The sequence below is a fragment of the Gobio gobio genome (genome assembly GCF_949357685.1).
Source record: "Gobio gobio genome assembly, chromosome: 11".
NCBI lineage: Eukaryota > Metazoa > Chordata > Actinopteri > Cypriniformes > Gobionidae > Gobio > Gobio gobio.
This window is the reverse complement of record NC_137104.1, coordinates 19,225,275-19,250,501: the sequence shown is the minus strand read 5'-3', so window position 1 is coordinate 19,250,501 and position 25,227 is coordinate 19,225,275. Positions and strand designations below refer to the sequence as shown.

Genomic DNA, 25,227 nt, shown 5'->3' with positions numbered 1-25,227 from the left:
AATGAATCTGGATAAGATCACACATGCAGATTGCTTTCAAAGCAAATGTATGATTGTGTTTTATGAGCTTACAGCAAAGCTTTATAGCCCTGTTGTTTGCATTGCAATCGCAATACTAATCTATCCTTGTTTATACAGTCCACAGACCTCTGGCCACTGCTGCAGGATCCAGTCGAGCAGTCAGACTCACAACTGAAACTCTGAAACAGAGCAGGAGGAATGGAGGGCAGCCTGCTTCTGATTGGGCATGTAGGATGCGGCGCGGCGAAGCGTAGCGTAGCCCTCATCCAATCAGTATCCATCAAAACACGCCGTGTGCTTTTATGAATGAGGAGCAGCGTATGCTGTGCATGTGCACACGTGTAGCGCTTCAACGCTGCGTGTATGTTTCAGCTTTAGTGTAGCACTTATACGCGTTTAGTGGAATGAATCGCATGCTCCAGTAACTGACTTAACTCTACTATTACTCAAACAATCACTTTGAGAAAAAAAATCTGATCATAATGTGGCAGTGCAAAAGGGTGCAGAGGCTGTACAAGCACATGGGCTGAAATAAAGGGTGCTTTGAAACTGTCTGGCTTGAAATTTCCCACCGGAGCCTGTGCGGACAACAGCAGCAGCTGAATGAAGCATTAATCAAGGGCACACAAATATCAGTTTTCACATAACCAATGAGAACAGCTGCAGCCATTTGTTTTAACTGCTGGATGCACACTAGAATTTGAATAACTGATAAAATATGTGACTTTCCATGAACCTAGTGTCTGGCAAGCAAAACTAGGGAATTAGGTTAAGTGTGTCTGGGCCCTCGTCGGCGTCTCAACAGTGCCCCCTACTGGCAAACGAGAGAGGTGCTACTCAAAACAAATTACATCATACATCGCCTGCCCATTCACTGCTGTTTCAGACAAAGAGCAGACAGCCTCAGAGCCGAGACACATTAGTCGAAGCATGGCGAGATAAGGGACATCTGTAGAAGAACGTGCCCGCCTGTTCATTCTGATGACACTGTCTGCTCTGATGGTCCTTTTAAAAAAAATGATGTGAAATTAAACATTTAAATCACCTGCACTGCAGGACTGAAATAATGCAAAAATGCATTTAAAAGGTTTTGAAATGATCATAATATATATCTTGCAAGGAAGCCCTAAAGAAAGAAAACAAAAAAAAAGTAAAACTGCAAGCCTTCATGCAAAAAACAAACTGTGCACTTTAGTTTTGTAAGAAGCAGTTTAAGATCTACATTAAATGGCATTGCATTGATTTTGTTAGAAGAAGTGTCACGGTTGCGGTTTAGAGACATTTCTGTCTTTCAAATGAAGAACATGCCATCTAATGGCAAGCGAGAGAAGGACAGGCGTTACAAGAGGCATCACGCTGTACCTTAATACACAGAGAATACATTCATTTATCAATTTAAATTATGACCTCAATTTAAATGAGAAAAAAAAAAAACGACAGCACACTAGAGAAATTCTCCCCATTAACACATTTTAAATGGACAATTCTGCATCCATCATTACACAATTGGCATTTAAATTCCGTAGCGAGCTCAAAAGCTAATCGCATATTTATTCTAATATTTATTTGAACTAAAAATTCTTCATATATACACACACACATACATATATTATATATATATATATATATATATATATATATATATATATATATATATATATATATATATATAGAGAGCGAGAGAGAGAGACTTTCTCTGATGGACACTTCCCACTTGAGTTCATAGAATACCAGACATTCTAAAATATCACTTGAGAAATGAAACTGGTGTAACTCAATTTCCAACATTGGGAAAATTAAAAAGTAGCAGAGTTTACCCTACTGGCATATTACGGTCAATAAATATCCCTTTTAGTATTTTTTTGTAACATTCAGGATCTGAGAAGTTTCTCAGACGAATCAATGAAATAACTGCAAAAATATGTTTTTTGCGCAACATTCCCTCAAAAGACTAGTGATGTTCTATAAATGTTTATTCAGAACCAATTTTGAATGATCCAAGTTTAGCACAGAGTTAGGATAAGACCAATGATTTTAAACAGAACCAGTCCACTCCAAATCAAGGCATTTAACTGACTTTTACAACCATACTTAGTAACAATGACCAACAGAGCAGAATGTGCAGAATTTCATAACTTTATTAAAAACAATTTGCAAACAATTAATGCACAGTTTACAGTCCACATATAAAACTTCACATTTCACACATTGGCACACAAAACTGCCTCTAATTGTAAAAAAAAAAAAATGAACACTTAGTCAAAATCAAACTGCACTGTAGAATGAAATACATGGCGGAGTGATTAGTGAACATTTTTATGCAATATGGCTGCATACATGACCAACATCCTCATTCCAATGCAGAACCAAGAGAACTAGTGAGCATTAGCACTAATTCAAATTTAATATATGTACCATAATTTACTTTAACCACAGCAAAAAAAACTGCATTAACAAGTTACTTCACATTTGAAGTATTACACAATCAAACTTTACAACTAAATACAACTAAAGTAACAGATTGGTTTAGTCTAATTTGCTGGACTGAAGATATAAAGAGTGTGAAAAAAAAAAAAAATAGCATGGCTGTAATGGTGTCGCAACAATTTTAAAAACTATCAACAAATTAACTTATAGGAATGGACAAAGAAACATATGATGGGGAATTGACATGAACTTCAAACAAGAAAGCTGCAACTGAAAAACCTAAAATTACCTATGGGACAATAAAGGTTCGATAAATCACATGGCGAGTTACGCCACAGATGTCCATGATGGCTTCATAAGTCTTCAGTGCAATTCAGATACTGAAATACATTCAACATGAAGGGGGACTAGATTAGGGGTAATATCCAAAATTCTGTTCCCAATCTAAAGTTTAAAAATTAGCCAAAACTTTAGAACTTGCAGAATCATTACATTGTTGTTTACACATGAATCACACCAAAATGGAGGAAAAGTTGATTTCTTTGCACAAATAATTTGGTAACATAAGTGATAAGACGCTGTAGTTCAGGAAATCCGATTTCATTCTACATTTACCCAGACATCACTAGATCACCACACAAAGCACTCACTCCTTGATCTGTGCCCTGAGATACTGTACACTGGCATATAGCAAACTAAGTGATAAAGCACCAAATTCACTTTGGATCATTCAATAAGAGAACAACTCGCTGATATTCTTTGATAGTTAGCTAGCCTACGATGCTGAGATGACTTTCTCCCCAGGAAAGCAAGCGAGAGATTAACTCCAATGGCAAAAACAACTTGCATTGAGAGTAGAGTAATACTCTATTTTTGAAGAAATTGTGACCTTTCTGCGTTATCCGCAGGGGCTGCCTATCACAAAAACCAGTATGACAGTTTATAGACCAATCACACAATTCATGCAATTCACCACACTAAAATAACTTTAAAATGACATTATGAGGGTACAGACACCCATCTGTACAGTATCAGACAAGAGAAACCTTGGATCCTATAGCAGTAAGCCTAAAGATCCATGCGTAAACTGTGAATGTCAAATGCGATGATGAGGGGGAAAAAGAAATTCAGTCTGTAGTTCATCCCCAGATTCACGCCAATCAATCTTGTCAATCTAGTTTTCATTCAGGAACCAAGCAGCACCGGTCAACTAACTTGAAAACTGGTCCGGCTGGCATCCGGGATCGCTCATATCCTAAGCAGGTCATCCAGTGCTAGCGTGTCCAGGTCGCAGGAGTCGAACAGATCGCTTATGCCCTGCTCATCACCCAAGCTCAGCATGTATTCGTCACTGAGCAGAGCAGGAGACAGTGGCACGAAGGGAATGGACTCCTCTGGCTGTTGGAGAATGGAGGACAAGGAGGAACTGAGGGGTGACATGGGGGCACTTCCAGCCAAGGACCCAAAACCATTGACGCTACCGTTCATCTTCACACCATCAGCAATTCCATCTGAAGCAGCTTCTGAAATATAGAATGGGAAAATATACTTGAAGGACATTTTTTTTTTTGGAAGGACCAGATGTTATAGTTGCTGTAAAAGTTGCGAGTTCTTGCCTTGGGAGACTTTGAGAAACGCAGGGTGATTTCCATTCACATCAAGGCCGTTGTGCAGCAGACTCCCAGAGTCACCACCGTCCGTACAGAGGAAAACATCAATGGGACCCTTGGAGCTACTCAGGTGGACCTGTAAACTCTGAAAAGACATCACAAAGAACTTAGTATAAAAGGAACAAATATAAATTACTTTAATGAGCTGCCTCTACTAGAACCAGAGTAACTGTGGTTATTCACAAAATGAAGGGCGTAAATCGCGGGGGGGACCCCCCCCAATCTGAGGGCTGTCCCCCCCTAAAAACCATGCTGAGTATTGTAAATAATTTAATGACATATACTTAAAATTAAAGTGTAAGTAGTAAAACAATACAAACGGGATAAATGCGTTTTAAGTTTAGAAACATTTTGAGTCATCCCTCCCCCCTTGCCCAACAGTGGTTTGATCCACCGCGCACCTCAACTACCCATAGACCGTAAAGACTACCACACAAGTTTGGGGAGAGGACAAAGCTCTTCAGACAGCAGTTGTGAAACACCAGGGAGTTGCTGTCAAGGCTATTTTATTCACTTTAAACATCAGATGAAGTGATTCTTTTCTCTTTAATACAGATTAGGCAAAACACCATTAACACCATTAGGAAACGGACATTAGATAATTTTTCAGTGCACCAAAACGCCAAATAAGTACGAAATAGGTTTTTTTGTGGTACACAAATTCTTACAAGTACGATTTTTCCTATTATTTGTGTGCCCTTCAAAAATTGCTCTTGAGAAATTTCATGTTTATTGTCCCCCCCAACTATTAGATGAAAATTACGCCTGACAAAATTTATTTACAGAAATTGAAAGTTCTCATTAGCCTGAAAATCGAAGATAAAGGTTTAATAAATCAATTATTCAATAACACTTTCACAAACTGTTACAAAGGCAGTTTTTATAATCAACTTTAAAACAAAAGCTTAGTGTCTACTCTATTCAAAAAATTAAATGGTGGTTGTAATAACAGATTTGTTTGAACATGCATAAAATAAGGAAGACATCACTAACTGTTAAAGTCAAGACATTTGTTTGAATTTAGGGCTGCACAATATTGGGGGAACTTTTTTTTTTACACATATTTTGTATTTCTGTGATATATATTGTGATAACGATTTGAATATCTCTTTATAAACAATCACTCTAGAATGATTGGGGTGATTTTTAGGGCTGTAATCAACCAAAGAAAATCTTGGTCGACTGAAGTCCTGAAATTTTCGACCAAAAATCGACTAAACTGACGTTAGGAAAAAAAAAACGTTAAATGAATAAGCTGCGCACTGTGCGCAGTACTTGGTAGCCTTGTTGTCTGCCTAAATTAATTATAAACAAACATAAAAAACTAGTAGGCTATTTGCAGAATATTAAATCGTTTTTGAGCTGATTATTTTGCACTGAAATGGCTCTGACAGCGGTGCATCACGTGCACCTGCGCAATATCATAGCCTATGACTTCCGAGAATATAGTACTATGTGTTGTCAACTAGATATCATCACAAGAACTTTTGAGGAATATGCAACATAATTTAGACAATTGTTTTTGTCATATGTATTATAATGACTGACAGCAGTATCATTTCAGCCGCTCTGTGCAGCTCGAACAGGAGCTGAGCTCAGCTTCGCGGCTGAGACACGAATAGACTATTAACTTAAAGCTTTTACTCTTAAACACAAAAGGCACGTCCACTTAAATAAAAAATGAATATTTATTAAACAAGCCAGATCAAGAGCAGAAAAAACGCTCACAATTAAATAAATAATATACAAGAAAACTAGCCTTCTTCAATCGGTCTCTCTTCTCCAGTGTGTTGGGCTAATCCAAAAGAAGTGGAAACAATGGGGGTGTTCTGAAGATAGTCTGTTACCTGTGAAACAGGGGTGCTCTGAAAACACCCCCATTAGCAATTAGTGCTTTCCACCTGATGAAATGAACGCGGCGCGGCAAAACTGATGAAATGAACGCAGCAAAACTAATGAAATGAACGTGGCTCGGCAAAACTGATGAAATGAACGCGGCAAAACTGACAGTACAGATCCACTTAGTGCGGGGTTGTGATGCTTCCCCTCATGTGTATGTTGATGGGCGTTCCTAAAGTTTACCGCTATGGGTGTGCGTTTGAGCCAGCGGGAATGAACAAAGGACCCGCGAGAGACTTCTCTTCGCCAATGGGTTGCAGGGCTCCAGAGTGCGACCAAATGGTCGCATTTTGCGACTAAAATTTGAGAGTGTGCAACTGAATTTTACATCCAGTCGCACATGTGCGACCTGTAAATTTGCCTGCTGTCGGTACTGGAGAAATTAAGAAAATACACTTACTAATTATAATTGATAGACGTTATGTCTGGCAAATTCTATCTTTGCCAGCCGTTTCTATATGAGAGAATATTAAACCATTTGTCCGTGATGCATTTCGCAATCCAGAAGAGAGAGAAAGCGAACGAGCTATGTCACGTGGAGCTACGCGAACACAACACCACAGTCAGCTTTAATGAGTGACGATGGCCAAGAACTAAACAAAAGTTTAGTCTGCTTAAACTTTAGGGATGTGCTGTGATATTAATCTAATTTTATTTTCGATTTTGGCTTCCAAGAATTATAAAAAGATGGAATGAGGTAAAACTATTCCTATAGCCGTGTTCAGTCGAGCGCGACATCCTTCCCTTCACAGCCTTGCGCTGTCATTTCTTGTTAAACCTAAACTAAACGTCAGATTCAGTGATTGTTGTAAACTGCAGTCTCTACTGTTGCTAAACTGTGGAATGTGTTTGATAATAAAGAGCTATTAAATGCACAATAATCCGCGCAAGAGACGCTGTTTCCAACTTCAAGGCGGCTTATGTGTGTGTGCTGCGAAATGGACCGACTTGCACTTAATATTTTAGGCTTCGTGTGCGCGTCTAAACCATCAAATAAACAACAAATAGCCGGTGTCAAAATGACCGGATTGGAGAGTAGTTATTTTAACAGTTTATATCTTAAATGGGCATAAATAGTTTGGAGAAATAGGAGAATATGATATTAGTTATACATTCAATCGGTCTTAAAGGGGCAGCGTCTAATAAACCTGCTGACGATTGAGCCATTAATTCGAATCGAACAAAAGGCAAATAGAAAATATTCACATCTCTTGAATTAATAACTTTAGCTTTTATAAGCATTAATCTATCAATTTATACAGTGAAAACTATGCAGTGTTATTTTACATTTCATTACTGTATTAGATTTCTTTGCAGGTTTGTTCTTTACTGTAATATTAATGTTAGCAGACCTTCCGAATGCCTGCACACTGGTCCATTTACAAATAGATGTTTTATATTTTGTTCAAACTTTGCGGTTTCTTTTGCTATAGATATTTTACTTTTCAGATTATAAAGCCATGTTAATTATGTTCTTAATTATGTTTTTTTTTTATAAAAAAAAAAAAAAAAAAAGTATAATAAAAAAGAACCGGTAAGAATACTGTTAAAGTACCGGATCGATAAGCAGTATCGGTAAGAGTAGTAATACCATTAAAACCTTAACGATACAGATCCCTATTAGTAATACAGTGGAAATTAGTAGATTTGGTTAGCATGTTGATTTACGGTGTGCGCCCCTAAAATTTCTGGTTGTGCCCCTAAAATTTTCAGTTGGGGGCCACTGTGCTCCTAGTGAAAAAAGTTAGTCTGGAGCCCTGCGTTGGGCTAATCCAAAAGAAGTGAAAACAAGGGGGTGTTCTGAAGGCAGACTGTTACCTGTGAAACAGGGGTGCTCTCAAAACACCCCCATTAGCAATTAGTGCTTTCCACCTGATGAAATGAACGCGGCGCGGCAAAACTGATTAAATGAACGCAGCAAAACGAATGAAATGAACGCGGCAAAAAAATCGACCAATCAGAATTTTGGTCGAGCCAGAACGTATCGACTAATAATCGACTAATCGACTGGGAGATTACAGCCCTAGTGATTTTGTAGGGGAGTGCATCTGCATAGAAAAAAATTTAACTACAAGTAGGGATGACACGATACCAAAATTCTAGTAGACGGTACCAATACCATTAAATTTTTACGGTTCTCTGTACCAATTTCTGTACCACATCAAAATCTGTTGGAATCATTTTACCATTTAAATTTAACTATTTGAAAAAAGAAAAAAATCAATTAAACGTGCAGCTAAATCTACTACACAACAGTAGCCTAATATTTCTCTAAATTTCTTCAAGTTAAACCAAACTTTTATTTTGACGGGTTGCCTTTGAGTGTGCGTTTATGAAATGGCGATAGTTTCTCAAATGAAAAGGTAAAATGCTCATGAAGTGGCTTTGGAAATTAAGTTTGCGTATTCATGCCCTCATGAAGTGAGAAGGTAGAGGCTAAAAAGACTGCGAGCGCCACATGTGCTTCTGTGTGTGAGCGGTAAGTGAAACCACCCGTCTGTGAAATTTTTTCACACAGAGACATGCAGGATTAATATTTAAATTGTCTTTTTGCGGTTTAATATTCAAAGACACTAGTACATATCGGCTACAAAAGCTCCTAGTAAACATGGAAGTGACTGAAAGCTGCAGCCTATTAGTGGGTACCGAATATACCCGGTACTACAGAAATCTATTACAGAGTTAATCATTCATTTGTCTCTTGCTCATTAAAAGCGATTGGAACTCCATTTAATTTCTGCAAAAGGTTATTTCGGACAGTTTGTTTCAATGAACCAGTAAAAAAAATAAAACCATACACCAGTAGATCTTCCAAATTGTGTAAAATAGAGTGCCAAGACACCTTAGACCTAAAAAAAAACCTCAAAAGCCCTGTATAATATAGGCGGAATAAATGTTAAGAGATCTTGGTTTTCTCTTTTATTTTTCAATTCAACTAGGTCATTGATTTAGCTATCTACTTATATATCTTATAAACTTATGAAAGCGACAAAGAAGAACGTGCGGAATGCTGTTGAATCTGGAGGGGGAAAGCCAATGAAACGCCAATGACTGGATGTTCGAATGTGCTTCTGAGAGGGTGGCATAGACCAAGGTGCTCTCCATGAAGTATCAACATTTGATACTGACAGGAATATCCAAACCATGATCACTGAACTTAAGGCCACAAGGCTTATGACAAGGATAATTGGAGGAGATTTAATTGCAATTTAGGCAAAATACCATTTACCATGCCTTGTAGCCTAAAGCTGAGAAATCATTATGGTGGACTCGCTAGTAAGAGCGACCAACGTCCAGAAAAAAAGAAAAAAAAATGAACGAGTCTCACGCTTCTTGGTCTTCAGGACTACGTTGAAAAATGTGTTGATTCTGGAGTCCTTCTCTTTATGTTATCGGAGCTCCACTCTTTGTATGTAAATCGACTTCAGGAGCTGGGTGTGAGGAAGCAAGTCAACAAAACCAGATTGAAAAATCATTTGCTTCATCGCTTTCCAGATGCACAGGAACAATTTGATGGAAGGAATGCAGTTCTTGTTTTTGAGGAGAGCATGATAAATATGCTAAGGGAAGCTCTGAGGAAGAGAGATTTTGATGAAGACGCCGTCATCCTGGCAAGATGATTAGATATGATATATTCAACCATACAGGCATCAAATTCACTGGCTCCTTCCCAGAAAGATGTCAAGAAATCTCACTTCTTTCAAGCCTAAAGTCTCTTATCTCGATGATAATGAATGTCTCCAACTTGAAAGATCAAGATAAATGTGAGTCTCAGGCTTGCCTCACAATGGGACAAGGCATTCTTTATAACACAAAGAAAAAGGCAACACCCCCTGCTCGGATGATCAGACACAGCCTTGAACGTGAACCTCAAGGTATTCCTTCTCCAAGGGACTATGGATGGACCACAGAATCAGGGTCTTGGGAACCAGTTTGAATGACACTTCTATAAGTCCCCACAGCCTGCAGAGAACTTATCAAATGTTGCTGTAAGGGGGATTGTTCCAACTGCAAATGTGGCAAAGCAAGTCTAGACTGCTCACCTCTTTGCAAATACAATGACTCATTTTTAAATTACAGGGCCAATAACGATCATATTGCTAATTCTGACATGTATTGAAGCTTTAGTAATGGAAAAGTTCATAAATGTTAACTTTCGGGATTCATTTGAACACCATCTTGTGCAGGAACTTCAAAATCGCTGTGTTTTTAAGCATATTTAATTGATAATGATATACTTCTAATATGACATGTTACAAAGTTTTTTTTTTCCGAGGGCTCCTAGGCCAAAATTACAGTATAGACCCTAAGGAAACACCATGCAAATTCTGGTGCTTTTATCACCTCGGTAACGGTATTTTCACTACACCACCGGACTAATAACTAGGGGTGCTCCGATTGATCGGCAACCGATCTCGATCGGTCGATAATCGCTTTGGGATGATTGATCGGCGGTCTCCAAAAAGGCCGATCTCATGATGACGACACATAAACCCGCACCTGCCGTGAGAGCTAGGGCATGATATGGAGCGACACCGTCTCATTCTCTTTCCAGCGCGGGTAAAATAATTATAATGCTGAAGGTGAGGTACAATTCATAGTTCTATATTAAATAACTTACGCAGTCATTTGAAAACTTTCTGTGGGACGTAAGTTCACAAACAGCGCGCGTGAATCACCGCGTGCGCGCTCTCTCTCTCTCAAAATGCTCAAATGGCTACATATCAGCGCATCGCATTTGCACTAAAATCGAGCTGCGCAGTTGACACAGGATTTGCCACTTTGCACAATTGAGGCAGTGTCGCATCGTCACTAAAGTTTATCATTTGCATCATTTATCATTTTTAAGTCTTGCCAGTGTTCAAACCGCTTAGCACTCGCGCGCACGGTCTGGAGAGACACACACACACACAGGCCATCTCACAAAAAGCTTGCGAGTACAAATTGCGGTGAAATGGTCAGATACACACAAATGTATGTACTAAATTACCGTCTTGACGAGTATGCACGTAAACCCCGTCGTGACTCGTGAGTGAATGTTAATATTTGTGCAACTGCATGTAACCGTATCCGTGTTCGCTCTTAAAGTGAGAGCTGTCGAATAAACTGCTGCTGTCTCTGAGTTTCTCTTGTGTTGTTTGATGAACCTTTATGACACTCACTGCTCTTGAATGACTAACTTTTGCAACCTTAAGTGTAAGGATTAATCTAATTTAATTTATTCAGGGAAGACCAATATTAATTTACATTTGATTTCTTATTAAATGTCTTTAGTATTTCTTACCTCAATACTAATGTTAGACCTACCTGAAAAAAATGTTTTTAAAAACAAAAATGCACTGCATGATCAAATATTTAGGTGAGATAATTATATACATTTATTATATACATTATTTGGGAAAGATGGCCTACAGTAGCCTTGAGTTCTCATTTTCTAAAATAAACACTTGGTGGTTCTTCAAGATCTTGACTCAGTTAATTTAGAGTTAGTTTCATTTCTACAAATGGAGCAAACTCTGCAAGATTATAGATAAAAGATTGCAATTCCCCTGCCATTCTGTGATCGGCAGTAATCGGCAATCGGCAGATCATGATCGGTAATCGGCCCCAAAAATGCTGATCGGAGCTCTACTAATAACATAACTTTCAACACACTCAAATGCAGTTTAGATAGTGTAGACCAAGTGAAACAGCATTGCGTTTCCTCTTAATTTTAATTTGTCAAATAAACTGACCTGTATGAGTAGTAATTTAGCACTTGCAACTTTACTGGATTTTTATAGTAAAATAATTTTGTTCAGTTAGAGAACAGACACTACAATTAAAAACTGAACGTGTCTGCTCAATACAGCACGAGCCGAGTGTCGCAGCATAAACGCAGCAGCAGTCAGATTTCATTTATCAGAGAGTGAGGAGCTGACAGACAAGATGATCGTGGAAGATTTGATTTCAAAGTGAGTTTGTCATTGTACCATTTTGTTGTTGCGTTTTCATGAACCCACAATTCAAGCAACCCGCCCCCGAATAAAATAAGTAGTAAAATAAAATAAATTTTACCCCCGAATAAAAGTATAAAAGAATAAAAACTACTTTTAAATAAGTAGTATGTATGTATTTTATTTTAATTATTTATTTTTTGTGTGTATTATGCGTTCGATCATTGTATGTGTACGTGGGCACCAGAGTCCAAGACAAATTTCCCCATTGGGGACAATAAAGTTCATTGAATTGAATAGGCACCAATTTTAAACCGAATCTAAAATGAGCATGGCCGACCGGTATTTATTCCCGGCCAACCGGCATTCATTCACGGTGCGTGTCCAGTCTGGCGCATTTTCATTTCATGACTATGGAAGCTTAACTTTCTTAAGAATTCATTGAGAACACTGGCTTTGATCCACACTGCTCCGTTATGAATGTCCGTGCAGCTGTCTTTGTCTTACATTGCTGTGAGTGAGATCCCACCCCTATGGGCGGGTTTAAAACATGCAGAACTAGCTCCTACTACTGGCTGTAGTCTTTAGCCTCAGGCCAAAAAAGCCTCCGATTTTGAGTCATCGGAGGCTTTTTTTCCAGACATAAAACCCATAAAATCACTCGTCTCAGGGGGATATGGGGGGTTGTGGGCACGATCATTTGAATATACTACCGGGTTTCTACTGATACAAAGCTTAATGCTAAATCGCTGAAGTAACCCTTTAAGGTCTCATCTTCCGGTTTTTGGTTTGTTTACATGTCTTTGGTGCATTTTGAATGAAATAGCAACACAGAGTTCTTTGGAAGTAGACCGCATCTCTTGGTGCACACCAGGGTTCAGATGGCAGTGTTCACAGCAATCACACCAGGTTTCGTTTTAATTGAACCAAACATGCCAAGTGTGAACACACCCTAAAAATACAATACATAAATGAACAGTGGCTTTCAGTTTTGCTCTCTGAATTCCATATGAATTTGTGTGTTTATTTTTATTGCCACTTTTTGTGTTATCCTGATTGAAAGCAGCACCAGGTTTCGTTTTAATTGAACCAAACATGCCAAGTGTGAACACACCCCTAAAAATACAATACATAAATGAACAGTGGCTTTCAGTTTTGCTCTCTGAACGCAATATGAATTTGTGTTTATTTTTATTGCCACTTTTTTGTTTTATCCTGATTGAAAGCAGCATACAGCATGTATCTGACTACACAGTGTGAATAAATGACTCCAAAAGAGAAGGTTCTTTTTAATTAACCTGTCAAAATGAACTCTTGAATGAGTTTGACTCATCTTTCATAAATGGCTCACCTGCTCAATGAATCAGTTGGAGCGGTTTGTGAATTAAAATCGGTCATGTGCAAGTCATTAAAGTATTATCTGACCCAAAACGAGCACTAAGGCTCCCCCATATATTCTCGGCGAAGCTTGTATAGTTAGGATAGTGATATTGATACGGTTTGATACTATCTAGGGATGTGGCGGTGAGGAAATTGTCCCACCGGTTAATCGTCATGTGACATCACGAGGGATGCACCGAAATGAAAATTATTGGCCGAAACCGAAAACCGAAAAAGAGGAAACCAAGGCCGAAAACCGAAACACCGAAAGAAATTATGCCAATTATTAGGACCATTGCATTTATGGCTATGACTGTGTATTAACTTTACTAAAATCAAGGCATTGCAATTGCATAAATTAATATTAAGTTTCAAAGAATAAATAAATTACAAATTATGCCAATATTTATTTAGCACATTGCAACAATGCACAGTATAAAATAAAATTCAAACCAAAAATGTTTAACTTGACCCCACTCATTTGTACATTAATGTACAGGCCAACAGACAGGTTTTAAAATTAAATGTTCTCTCATAAAAACAGTGCATTTAGGTCAAGTGCATTTAAATTTCTCTGTAGGACTACTACAAGAAAGTGCATTCAGAACAAGTGCAACTGCTTAAAGATACAACTATTTTCTCTGTAGGCCTTCAACATAGTGTATCAAAACAAAGACTGCCATAGCCCATATGTTAACTGTAGAATAGGGGAGTAACGGTACAGAAAAACTGACGGTTCGGTACAGCAGTTTTACAAAATGGCTTTTTATTTTTATTGGTTTACTGAAAAAAAAAAAGGTATGTCCTTAAATGAACTAAATTATAACTAAAAGTTTATTGAAAATTATTGCTTTAAACTATATATGGAGCCCTTTCTTGCACATTAATATTAATGGTTAACAACAGAGCCCAAACTATTAGCCTAAATTCAGTTGCCATTTATTTTTAGGTCTAATAATCAACACTCAAATAACATAGTACGCAAACATGTAAACTTCACATAAGGCAGTTTTTGCAATAACTTCTAAATCTAATTATAAAAGTTGTTGAAATATAATAATTTATTATACACAGTGTCTGTCATTTTCATGACAGGTTTATTTAAACATGCATGAAATAATCAAGATATCATTAACAGGTTAAGTAGAATATAATGAATATACAGGCTAATATAGGTCATATTTAGTGAAAGAGTTAATCTCTATAGTCAACTCACAGCTGTAGACACTGAATGACTGCCTGAGGTAAGTGTGATGCTAAAGTTACATGACATTGTTTAGTTTACAAGCAATTATATTGACGTATTTTCGCCGTTGAAACACTGATTGAGCGATTACACCACATATGATACGTGACAGTAAGTTGTAATGTATCCTCAAAACACCTTAGATATTCATTCATGTTTATTGATGATCGATCCGCGCTCACAGATGATCGCGTTCACGTGCGCGCGCCGCCGCTTGAACTGTGATGTGATCAGTGATGCCACATTAAAGAACGTCAAAACGGCATTTATCGTTTGAATTTCGTGAACCATGTTGATCGTTGTTGGTGTGGGAACTCGTTTTAAGCGCGGAACACACTTCAATCCATGCCCACTGTTAAAGATTGCGTTCGGAAACCGTTCGGGTTCACAGTGAAGTCTGGTCCTCTTCTCATCGAGAACATGAGCTCTCGCTGTCAGTGCTTGTGCATGGAGCAGACGTGTGTGTTTCTCACGTCCACACCGCTGACATGTTGCTTCAGACAAGCATGTGCAGGTCGCGGTTTCGGTTTGCGTCATCACAACATTTCGGCCGTGTTGTTTCGGTGAAAAAAGTATTTCGGACGAAAACCGAAACTTTTGGGCCATTTTCGGTGGCCGAATATTCGGTGCATCCCTAGACATCACCGATAAAACCAGCATCACCTGCAGGGCCTTTTCAAATCGCTAATTTTAAACCGAAAGTAAAAATGCGCACGGCCGCTCAGTCAGTCATTCATAACGGAGAAGTGGGGAGCAAAGCGAGTGTTTTCAATGAATTCCTATGAAAGTTAAGCTTTCATAGGCATGAACTGAAAACACGGCAGTGAATGAATGCCCGTGCGGCTGTGCTCATTTTAGTTTCGGTTTAGAATTAGCGTCAATTCGGGGGTGGGTTGCTTGAATTGTGGGATCATTAGCCTATTATTCTTCATAAAAAAATACAACAACAAAATGGTAAAATGACAAAATCACTTAAATAGGCGCCTTTAAATTTCGCTTTGAAACCAAATATTCCGCTATCATCTCGTCTGTCAGCTCATTGCTCTCATGATGAATGAAATCTGACTCCTGCTGCGACTCTTGTTCGGATCACACTTTGAGCAGACACGTTTAAATTGTAGTGTCAGTTCTCTAACTGAACGAAATTTTATTTCTATAAAAATGAATACTACGGTAGGGGCGGTGCCAAGGTGGGCAAGTGATGTAACCGGTGTTTCACCTTAACACCAGTAATCGACTATCGCAGCAAGCCTAATACTATCCATCATTTGGTGCAAAAAAGACATGACAAAAATACGGACTGCATTATTTATGTGGAAATGTTAAATATCCCTACAGTTGGCAATTATAACCATTCAAACTAGGCTGCAGTATCTTTGTACAAATTTACACCTGGTCACTTCATGCATGTTCTCTGATCGGATAGCTATCCCATTGTGAAAAGACCGGGTGTAAATGCTCTCTGAGAGGGATCCAAATCTGATAATTCAAGTCACTTAAGGAGGTGGTTTGAGATGTATTTCAGATGAAACTGGACAAGTTGAAATGCATCTGGTTGCTGAAGCCACACAATTCAGTGTTATACCGGCTCCCAGTAGCCAGATAAGAGCGGTACTGCAACACGCATCACCACAGATATGGTATGACAGATGAACAGTTGAGTATCTTTCTTCAGCAAGCAGACGTGCAAACTACCAAAAATAATTCACCATTTGGCGTCACATCCTGAAAGTGGCATAGGCTAAAGTCTTTCACAAGTGCTGGCACTGCCCTCTCGTATTGCGGACTTTGATCATGAAATAAACTGATAAATAAGTTGCTGCACATCTGTGGCTTTCGATGACGCCTTCCCCATTGAATTGGCATATAACGTGGGAATTGAAGATTGAATTTATATTCGTTTTATGGAGACGTGTGGCCAAGCCTAAATGAAAACACCTTGACAAGTGTAAAAAAGGTGCACTTAATGCACAGATTCAATATATTAACACACATCTGAGGTAATTTGATTTCTTCATGAATGGTTTACATTCACTCAAAAGACAACCAAGTGTGTTTACATGAATAAGACAGGCATTTTGACATACTGTTATGTGTATTTGGCCATTGAAGCACAATAAGCTGTGAAAGAACTGAATTCGGGATTGTGTGCCATCTAAGGGCGAGTTCACACTTGCAGTTCGGTTTGCTTGGTTTGTTAGGTCCGGACCAAAAAGAAAAAAACATTTCATCCTGGTCTGCTTACCATTCAGATTGGCATTAGGCTAAAGGCATTAGGGCTGGGTATTGACACCAATTTCACAATTCGATTCGATTTCGATTCACAAGCTTTCGATTCGATTCTTTCCGATTTCAATATTGATTATTTTGGATATGTATCAGGTATAATACATGGAAAATTTTCAAGGAAAACAAATTTCTGAACTAATGTTGTAAACTATGGGAGTCAGTTGATACTACATTAGCCTACTAATATTGAAGGTACAAATTAACAGATTTGTACAAACACTTAAATGACACTAAATTATGTATTTTTTATTATAATAAAGTTAAAATATTAACTTTACAATTACATAATCATAATTCTACTCCAATTAGATTTTTGAAATATAAACATTTAAATGGTGGCTGCATAAAAACCTGCCAGATTTATTCATACATGCATGCATGCATTAAATATTGAAGAACATTGACAATGAGTATCCTATGTAATGTGGTGCATTTAATTAGCAAAATGCTCCTCTCTAGAGTTAATTTTTCTAGCTAACTAACAAGTTTATGGACACTAGATATGGTTTTTCTGAGGAAAATGTGACGTTACATGATATTGTTTACAAGCCATTTTACTTGCATCTTTCTGCGGTTGAAAAACTGATTGAGCTATTCTATGTGACATGATACGGATTTTGGCAAGTTGTCCTGTATCTTTTAACACACTTTCAGATGCTTATTCATGTTTATTTCAAGCTGTTACTGGTATAAAGGTGGAAAAGATCCGTTCATGTTTGCTCAGCACTGCCGGTTCTCTTGAGCTGAGGCAGAGCGATCTCGCGCCACAGCGCCCAAAACTGTATATGTTTTTGAATTTCGTAAAAAAAAAAAAGTAATTTGAAATCTGAGACTTTGTTTCATATCAATAGTAAAAAAGCACAAAGATGATTGCGATTTATTGGATGGGAGGCGTGCTTCACTGTTTATTTCATCCATTAACTGCAAACAGGATGACTAATCGATTCTTGGGATTTAAGAATCGATATGGTTTTGTAAAAGTGATAATCGATTAAAAATCCAGAAATCAATTTTTTAATCAGCCCTAAAAGGCATAGTGATGGGGATATGTTCACACCCTGATTGGGTGGCTTTAATGAATTAGGCTATTGCCTATTTTAAGACTGAACTTATCGAAAATCCAAAACAATGCTGTGCGCGGTGATAAATGCGCTCGTTGTGTGCACAGCCTTCATATGATGGTATTTTGCCCAGCTGAGAACTCGTGAAGAGCTTATAAAATGTGTGACTCTGCCAAAACAGCGGCAGGAATCCCGCCGTCACACACACAAAGACCTGCTGCGAGGAGATGCGGCACTGACACCTGTACCAAACTGTGATTGGCAACATCACGACTATGATGGGAGGAAAAAAAGGCATGCGTGAGCATTCGGTCCTTTAAACGGTCTCATCTTCCAGTATTTGGTTTGTTTACAGGTCTTTGGTCAGTGCTGCGTTCATATATCACTCAAACGCCACCAGAGTTCGTTTGGAAGCAGACCATGACCCATCTTTTTAGCCGTCTCAGCCCGCTTGTTTGGTGCACACCAGGGTTCGGATGGCTGCGTTCGCACTTATTCAAATGAACCTCACTAACAGAGCAATCGCACAAGGGTTCGTTTTAATCGAACCAAACATGCCAAGTGAGAACACACCCTAAGAGGTAGGTCACAGTGTTTGTCAGAGCGAGTACCCCATTGAGAACTTAAGTCTTAAACATTACGCACCTCTCAAAGAAACAAACCTGAAAAGACCAACACATTATGGACCAATGACAGTTTAACAATGTTATTGCTCTGATGAGAAAACTTTGTTTTGGACCGATTTTGTTCGAGAAGAAATGTTTGTTTGTTCAACTTGTTTCTTCAAGATAGCTTGAAGTCTATCCTGGTGCCTTTATAGTGTTGAACAAAGTTTAAAAGTCTTCAAACTGTTTACTGACTGGATGTTCATATGACGTAGTTAGACTACAATGTAATAAGCTACATTTAAAAGAAGGTTTTTGAGTTGTCCTTAATATAAACATACTATGTACAGTTAGATTCCCAACCTTACAAAACAGTCCTCATTTCATTCTGGGAGTGAATGGGCCTTTAAACACTACATGCATGAAACTAAGACACAAAATTATTTACCTCCTTTGGGTCAGGCACTTCCAGCTTTGTTTCAGATGGTGCTTTGACCGCTATGACGGTTTGGTCTTTTAGGCTCTTTATTCTTCGGATGTCCTGATAGGTCACATAGGCATATGTGAGAAAAGTTAAGGACAAAACAAATTCAATATATCTTATGTTCATTCATGTCCATTTCCTGCTGTAACTAGTGGTAAAGAGATGATCAGTTCACATGCCACTTGATCTGAGGTGGTTACAGCAATCCGTCATGCCACATTAAAGAACAGTATTGTTTGAATTTTCTAATAAAACTGACAACTTGAAAGCTGACACCGTTTCATATCAAAAGTTTAAAATAAGCTTACTGCGATTAATTGGATGGGAGGTGCATTACAGATAAGGTTTTGTGTAAGTTTTGTTTCCGTATCAACTGAAAACAGCATAGACTAAAAGATAGAATCTTGGGTTTTAAGAATTGATATTGGTTAATCAAAATGAAAATCTATTAAAATCAAGAAATCAATCTTTTCAATCCAGCCCTACAACTGCTACAGAAAGTGTGCGCTTTTGGCAATCCTATAAGATCATAACAAATCATACTGCACGACATGGATCTAATAAACTTGGGTATGACATGCATGTAGACTGTAGAATGATGACACCTATTGAATCATAGGCTACGATGCAAGTAAGGGTGTGAACCTACACTGGTCTCACATTTCGGTTCGATTACGATTATGTCATCGATTCATTTCAATTCGATATCACGATGCATTAACGATGCGCTGCATCCTCAATTTTACTTCACATGAATACAATTTTGTCAATAAATAAAAGCAGTCAGATATATGAACGGAACCTTTAATTTTACCTGCTCAAAAGAAAACACGCTTCTTGAATGTTTCAAACAAAACTGAAGTCTGGACACAGAAGACAGGAGTATTTAGAACAAATACACAAAAGTAAATACTAAAAGCCACTTCAGTAGGTGGTCTGGTCCGCAAGTCTAAATGCATCGGGTTGTTGAAACCACATAAGTAAATTTTACTCCTCCAACAATGCTAAAAAATAAACGCCTGACAGCGTGTTATGGGCTATATGTCATGTTAAAGTCAGATATGACAGCGCTACTCTCCATCAAGCCAACGCACAAACTACCGCAAATAAAACCGAAAGTCGCAGATGCTCAACACTAGGGCTGGGCGGTAAAACGATAACGATATGTATCGCGATAGACACGTAATTATTTCAATAAAACGTAAGAAACCAGAGGTTGCGAAGCAAGTTTGGTTGCATGAACAAAGGCACTCACTCTCTGGTAACCAAGCAACGTAAGGAGTGACAGGCTAAGAGCCAATCACGTAACTGTATCAAGTTTGGTTGCGCCATATATCGTTGTGTGTGTTGGATTCATTCTTCAGTAAACAGAACCGGCGTGGAGTGACAAGTGGAAAATGAGTGCTGCAGTGAGCGAAGAAATTGTTGATAAAACAGGAAAACAAGTCAGCTCACCAGTATGGCAGTTTTTTGGATTTTTTAAGTCAATGTCGTCTGCAAGACTGTCGTCCCCACCAAGACTGGTAATCCCACAAACTTGTTTTACCAGCCTTGTTATAATTTCGTCTGGATAGTTCGTTTGGGGACGTGTTCATACTCTACGCGCTCACCGTTGTGCTATTCTTGACTTTGGCTGAATCCGAAATCGCCCCTAAACCCTCAATCACTATTCCCTACTTTAATCCACTAATACAGTTCATTTGAAGGAATGAATGAAAACAAGTGAGTGAATTTGGACAGCCGCTGTGTGTACATCAGCTGTACACTTGTTATTGCAGTGCAAAGTGGAATAGAATAAGTGCACTCAATAACGTCCACTATCGTTTTGGACACCACTACAAATGGCTGTCCCCTCAAATAGTGCCCTATTTAAGGGTATAGGGGGTGATTTCGGATTCAGCCTTTGAAACTATATGGAGAGGTACTCTGCATCAGTGCCTTATGACAAAGCATCTAAACAGTTACAAAGAAATAACGGAGGCATTGCACCTTAATGTTAAGAGATAATTGTTAAATGTTCATTGTGATTGTGTTTATATTTTAATTATTTGAGTGTTTTCATTGGTTGTGTTGACATTTCTGCCTTTAAAACTGAGGGGATTATAATCAGAGGAAGGTTACGTTTAAAATAAAACAAATTTAAATGTAAAATATTTTTCTCCTGGTCCTTATTTTAAATAGGTCATAAAAATATCAATAATTATCGATATCGACCGATATAAACACTTATATTGTGATAGTTTTCAGCCATATCGCCCAGCCCTACTCAACACACAATCGTCTTCATTTAAAGTAAAGCAACTAAATGATCTTACCAGGGCTGTTTCCACGCTCTCGCCTATTGCGGTCTTTGAATTTGAAATTAGCTGATTAATAAAATGCAGCTCATATCGGGTTTTTTCGGTGACGTGAACTCGTCTTTATATCCATTTTGCGGAGATACTGAGATACAGAAAAGTGACCAGGTGTAAACAGTCCCTTTAAGAACACTAACGTTGATATAATTTGATCCATTTTTGGCTGAGCTAGGTCCACCTTAGCACACAACAGCTCAGGGTTGTAAACGGCTGACGTGGTTTCTCAAGTTAGTGGCTTTACCCCCCTGCATATATTATTTGTGTGAGACATGATTTACACGCAGCGTGTCTTCTCCAGGTTGTTAATAAAAGCCTAAATGTGCCCAGATGTCGGCTTTTAAAGCAGTTGGAGCATTTTAATTACTCGCCTCCCTCTGCCATTGTATGCTACCTTGACAAATGACGTCAGACAAGCATCAGTACATTATAATCGGGTATGGTCTATTACTGAACTGATACCGAATCATCCTCGTCTGCATCGTCCTCGAAACTAAATTTGTGACAACGACCATCTTTGAACCTCTCTCACTGTACAACATAGGACCACCGTTTAGGAGCCACGACCACAAATCGACACGATTGGTCATCTTTCGTCTAGGACAGCTCAAAATCATACAATGTGTACCGGCATATGGCTTACATTCCTACTCTTGCTCTCCTTTTCTGGCCTTCAGTGATCACTACATACATCAGAAAGTACAGCTAACAGCTTGTGAAGGATATTTCTGACTGTGGATCTCCTCGGTCATCTGCTGGACGTTACGTGTGCAGGTCTGAATGAGCTCATCCAGGCGTCTCTCCTCCTGAGTGAGCGCCAGCATCTCTCTGGCCAGGCTGTGACTCTGCATCGCTGGAGACGGAAGACCACCTTCCGGCGGCAGACTGGAGCCCCTGCGAACACCAGAGGAGAAGTCAATGCTTAGGTGCTACTAGGAGCTTAAATCTACCCTAACTTCCAAAATAATCAGTGTTGCAAAATGTGAACCACAATTTTAAGAAACTTACAGCCATTGTATGTTGTTCTTCGACTTTTTCTTGATGAGGCGCACTCCCTCCAGCACGTTGGTGATGTCATACAGACGTCTCTTCTGTACATTGAGCACAATGGCAGCTTTATTGAGATCCAGCACTCCATCGGAGGACTGCGCCAGCAGCTGACAGAACTTTTTAGTCAAGAAGCCCAAGGATGTGTCGTATCGGGTCTTCTCTGGTGGGGTTTTGGGAGCTGAAATGCAAGCAGTCGTTCAATCATTCATAACTCTGCAGCAGAAGGAAGCAGGGCTGGTTGGTGATATAATCAGACGGTATAATTTAATATCGGTGCCTCTACACACTTCTCATGAACAACTGTGGAATGACAATACCTTTGGGGACCTTCAGTTTAAGAGCTCCTTTACGACTCTTAAAAGTTTTGGCTGGCTCGCTATATTGGTGATCTGTGATGTCCAACTCCAACCTCCTTTTAGCCTGTGTCAAGAAAAAAAATACTGGTCATGTACATGTTTACAAATTTGTCTTATACTTAAACTTATATTACACAATTTAAAAATCAGCCAAAACTACTGTGCAGATACACAAACTCATTTACCCCACTCAATATATGTGTGCATCATTAATAGAAAATGCATGAGTGGATCAAACAGTGTTATTTGGACAAAGTGATAGAATTATTGGACAAAAATGCCAGTCAACATATTGTGTGTGACCATTAAAAAGTACATTTTTACAAGCCTAGCAGATTGTGTGTACCTAAAAGGCATTAAGCAGATTGTACAGCCGCATAAATTCATCTGAAAAGCAGCAGATATTAGTTTTTCGATTGCCTAGTAATACCACTTCAAAAGTCAACACAGATTGTAGGGGGGAAATTAAAATGGCTGTCCTCCATTACCCAAGTCTTAAACCCAGTGACCAGTGAGAAACTCATAAAGGACCAATGACACTTTAGATAATTATAGATGCAGTGAAGATCTATTTTTTGCATTTTGACATGTTGCAAAACTACTGCTGTCATCATTACATGACAAATGGGAAATATACTTGATGTCATAGGAAGTGCCCTTCTTAAGAGCTGCACAAATGATTCAACGCATTGCAACTTTAAACAGATAAAATGCACTTTTTTTCTTTAGAAATTAGTTTACAAGCATAATCTGGTTTTGGCTGAATTTAAGGTCCTACATATTTAGTAACATTAACACAAGTGGCATTAACATTAGAAAGATCATAATTGTATATTTAGCATCACAATTTTAGTTTTATGATTAATACTTGCACTATAATTTGAATTATGGTAGCATTGTTATTTTATTAGGTTTTGTTGTTGTTCTTTCAGTCATCTCATCTACATTTACCTGCCAATCTTCACTCACTTGTAGTTCACTTCAGTTTTGCATTTGTCGTTTTTAAATCCAAAACAATTTAGATTTAAGTTTGAAAAAGTTGTAATTGGTCTATTGCCCCATGCCCTGAAACCTTTAAAACTATCATAAAACAAAAGTTTGTTCTTTCAATAAGCCGTTTTGGTTTGGGTAACATTAACACCATCGACCTCGCGTATGTTAAATGACTTTATAAACACATGCCAGTTAAGAGTTTCTGCAGTAAATCACGATAAAAACAACAGTTAGCAAAGCATTCGGCTTAGCACAGAGTCCGCGAGCTCAGAAATGACTCCATCCCCCATCCTAAGACAACAAACCAGGGCCTAGACTCCACTATATCAAGCTTTTGCGTGTAAAGCAGACTCTTAGACTTATGTTAGACTATATTTAGTCGATATTACATTGCATGTGGTCTATATCAGACCTATATAGCGCGGTTTACAGCAGCAACACTCGAGCTTTTGAAGAAAACTTTAAAAGGTGTGCAACTGGACAACCAACCGAGTTACAAATACTACAGTGCTGTCATTTTAAGTTAAACAACAACATAATGCATTGCAGCATCTAATTTAATACGATTATAGTCGTATTGACTAATATAGTTAGTTATATCGTAACTGCAGTGACTACATTGCGGAAATGTGCCTATGTCTGTTTGTGGTAAAACCATCATCATGCGTCATTACGCATTTTGAGTAACATTCAGTAAAGTTCTTAATTAGTTAAGTATCGTAAACGTGCTAAGCTCTGCATAATAAACCTGCCTAGTCCAGATACTGAATGCACGTAAAGCAAATACAGCAGTAGCCATGATGACAGCAGAAGTAGGCTAAGTGGACTTAGCCTAACGACTTAACATTGGCAGGATTGAATGTGCAACACTTTAACCCAGAATTGAAAAGACATTTACCGGTGGTCGTCCTAGTGTGGGTCGCAGTCCTGTCCCATGTGTCGCTCCTTGTAGAGGAGTTGTATACAAACTGTCAGCAGAAGCCTCGGGCACACAGACATTATTGGTGGACGGCGGTGTGTTTATTTGTATACGGGCTCCATTGGAATAAGCTGCACATCGTCGATCGGAAACCGCACTAAAAACAGCGTGTTGTTCGCCTCTAACAACCCCTGTTAACATCACTTGTCCTGGGACCGAGGAACCCCCCTTTCTCATGATCCTCAGAGGCACAGGTTCCCTTTGTCCCACTTGTGATTAGAGGCTCGTTTTCAATCAAATTCGAGCGAGTGGATATAAAATGATCATAAATAATGAAAGCGCACAGTCTTAGGAATCCATAGTTGTAATATGAGTGAAATTGCTCAATCCTAAAACACCCGATGTAAGCGATTAAAACGCGATGCAAACTCCCTCTCGCTAGAGCGAAAAATGGCTCCAGGAAGCGGACAATGAAGTAGGGGATGAGGTTTACGCGCGAAAGGTCCTCCCGCGAAACTCGGATTTCCCGGGAAATAT

General features: G+C 38.6%; 1 protein-coding gene across 1 annotated transcript; it reads right to left on the bottom strand.

The window, feature by feature from the left end:
* Nucleotides 1-2,136: 2,136 nt before the first annotated feature.
* Nucleotides 2,137-25,155, bottom strand: e2f3 (E2F transcription factor 3). The gene is made up of 7 exons (XM_079829118.1): nt 24,670-25,155; nt 22,740-22,842; nt 22,381-22,600; nt 22,099-22,266; nt 18,983-19,097; nt 4,065-4,203; nt 2,137-3,971 (listed from the first exon to the last, which is right to left on the bottom strand). Exons 1-7 carry the CDS (start codon nt 24,925-24,927, stop codon nt 3,697-3,699), a joined length of 1,278 nt encoding a protein of 425 aa, XP_079685244.1. The 5' UTR covers nt 24,928-25,155; the 3' UTR covers nt 2,137-3,696.
* Nucleotides 25,156-25,227: the final 72 nt, after the last annotated feature.

Excerpts from the sequence above, each read along its gene's own strand:
- e2f3 (XM_079829118.1), bottom strand. The coding sequence starts at position 24,927 with ATGAGAAAGGGGGGTTCCTCGGTCCCAGGACAAGTGATGTTAACAGGG. Across the intron at positions 22,601-22,739 it reads TAAACTGAAGGTCCCCAAAG|CTCCCAAAACCCCACCAGAG; the intron begins GTATTGTCATTC and ends CTTGCATTTCAG. Across the intron at positions 4,204-18,982 it reads AAGTGCCTGACCCAAAGGAG|AGTTTACAGGTCCACCTGAG; the intron begins GTAAATAATTTT and ends ATGTCTTTTCAG.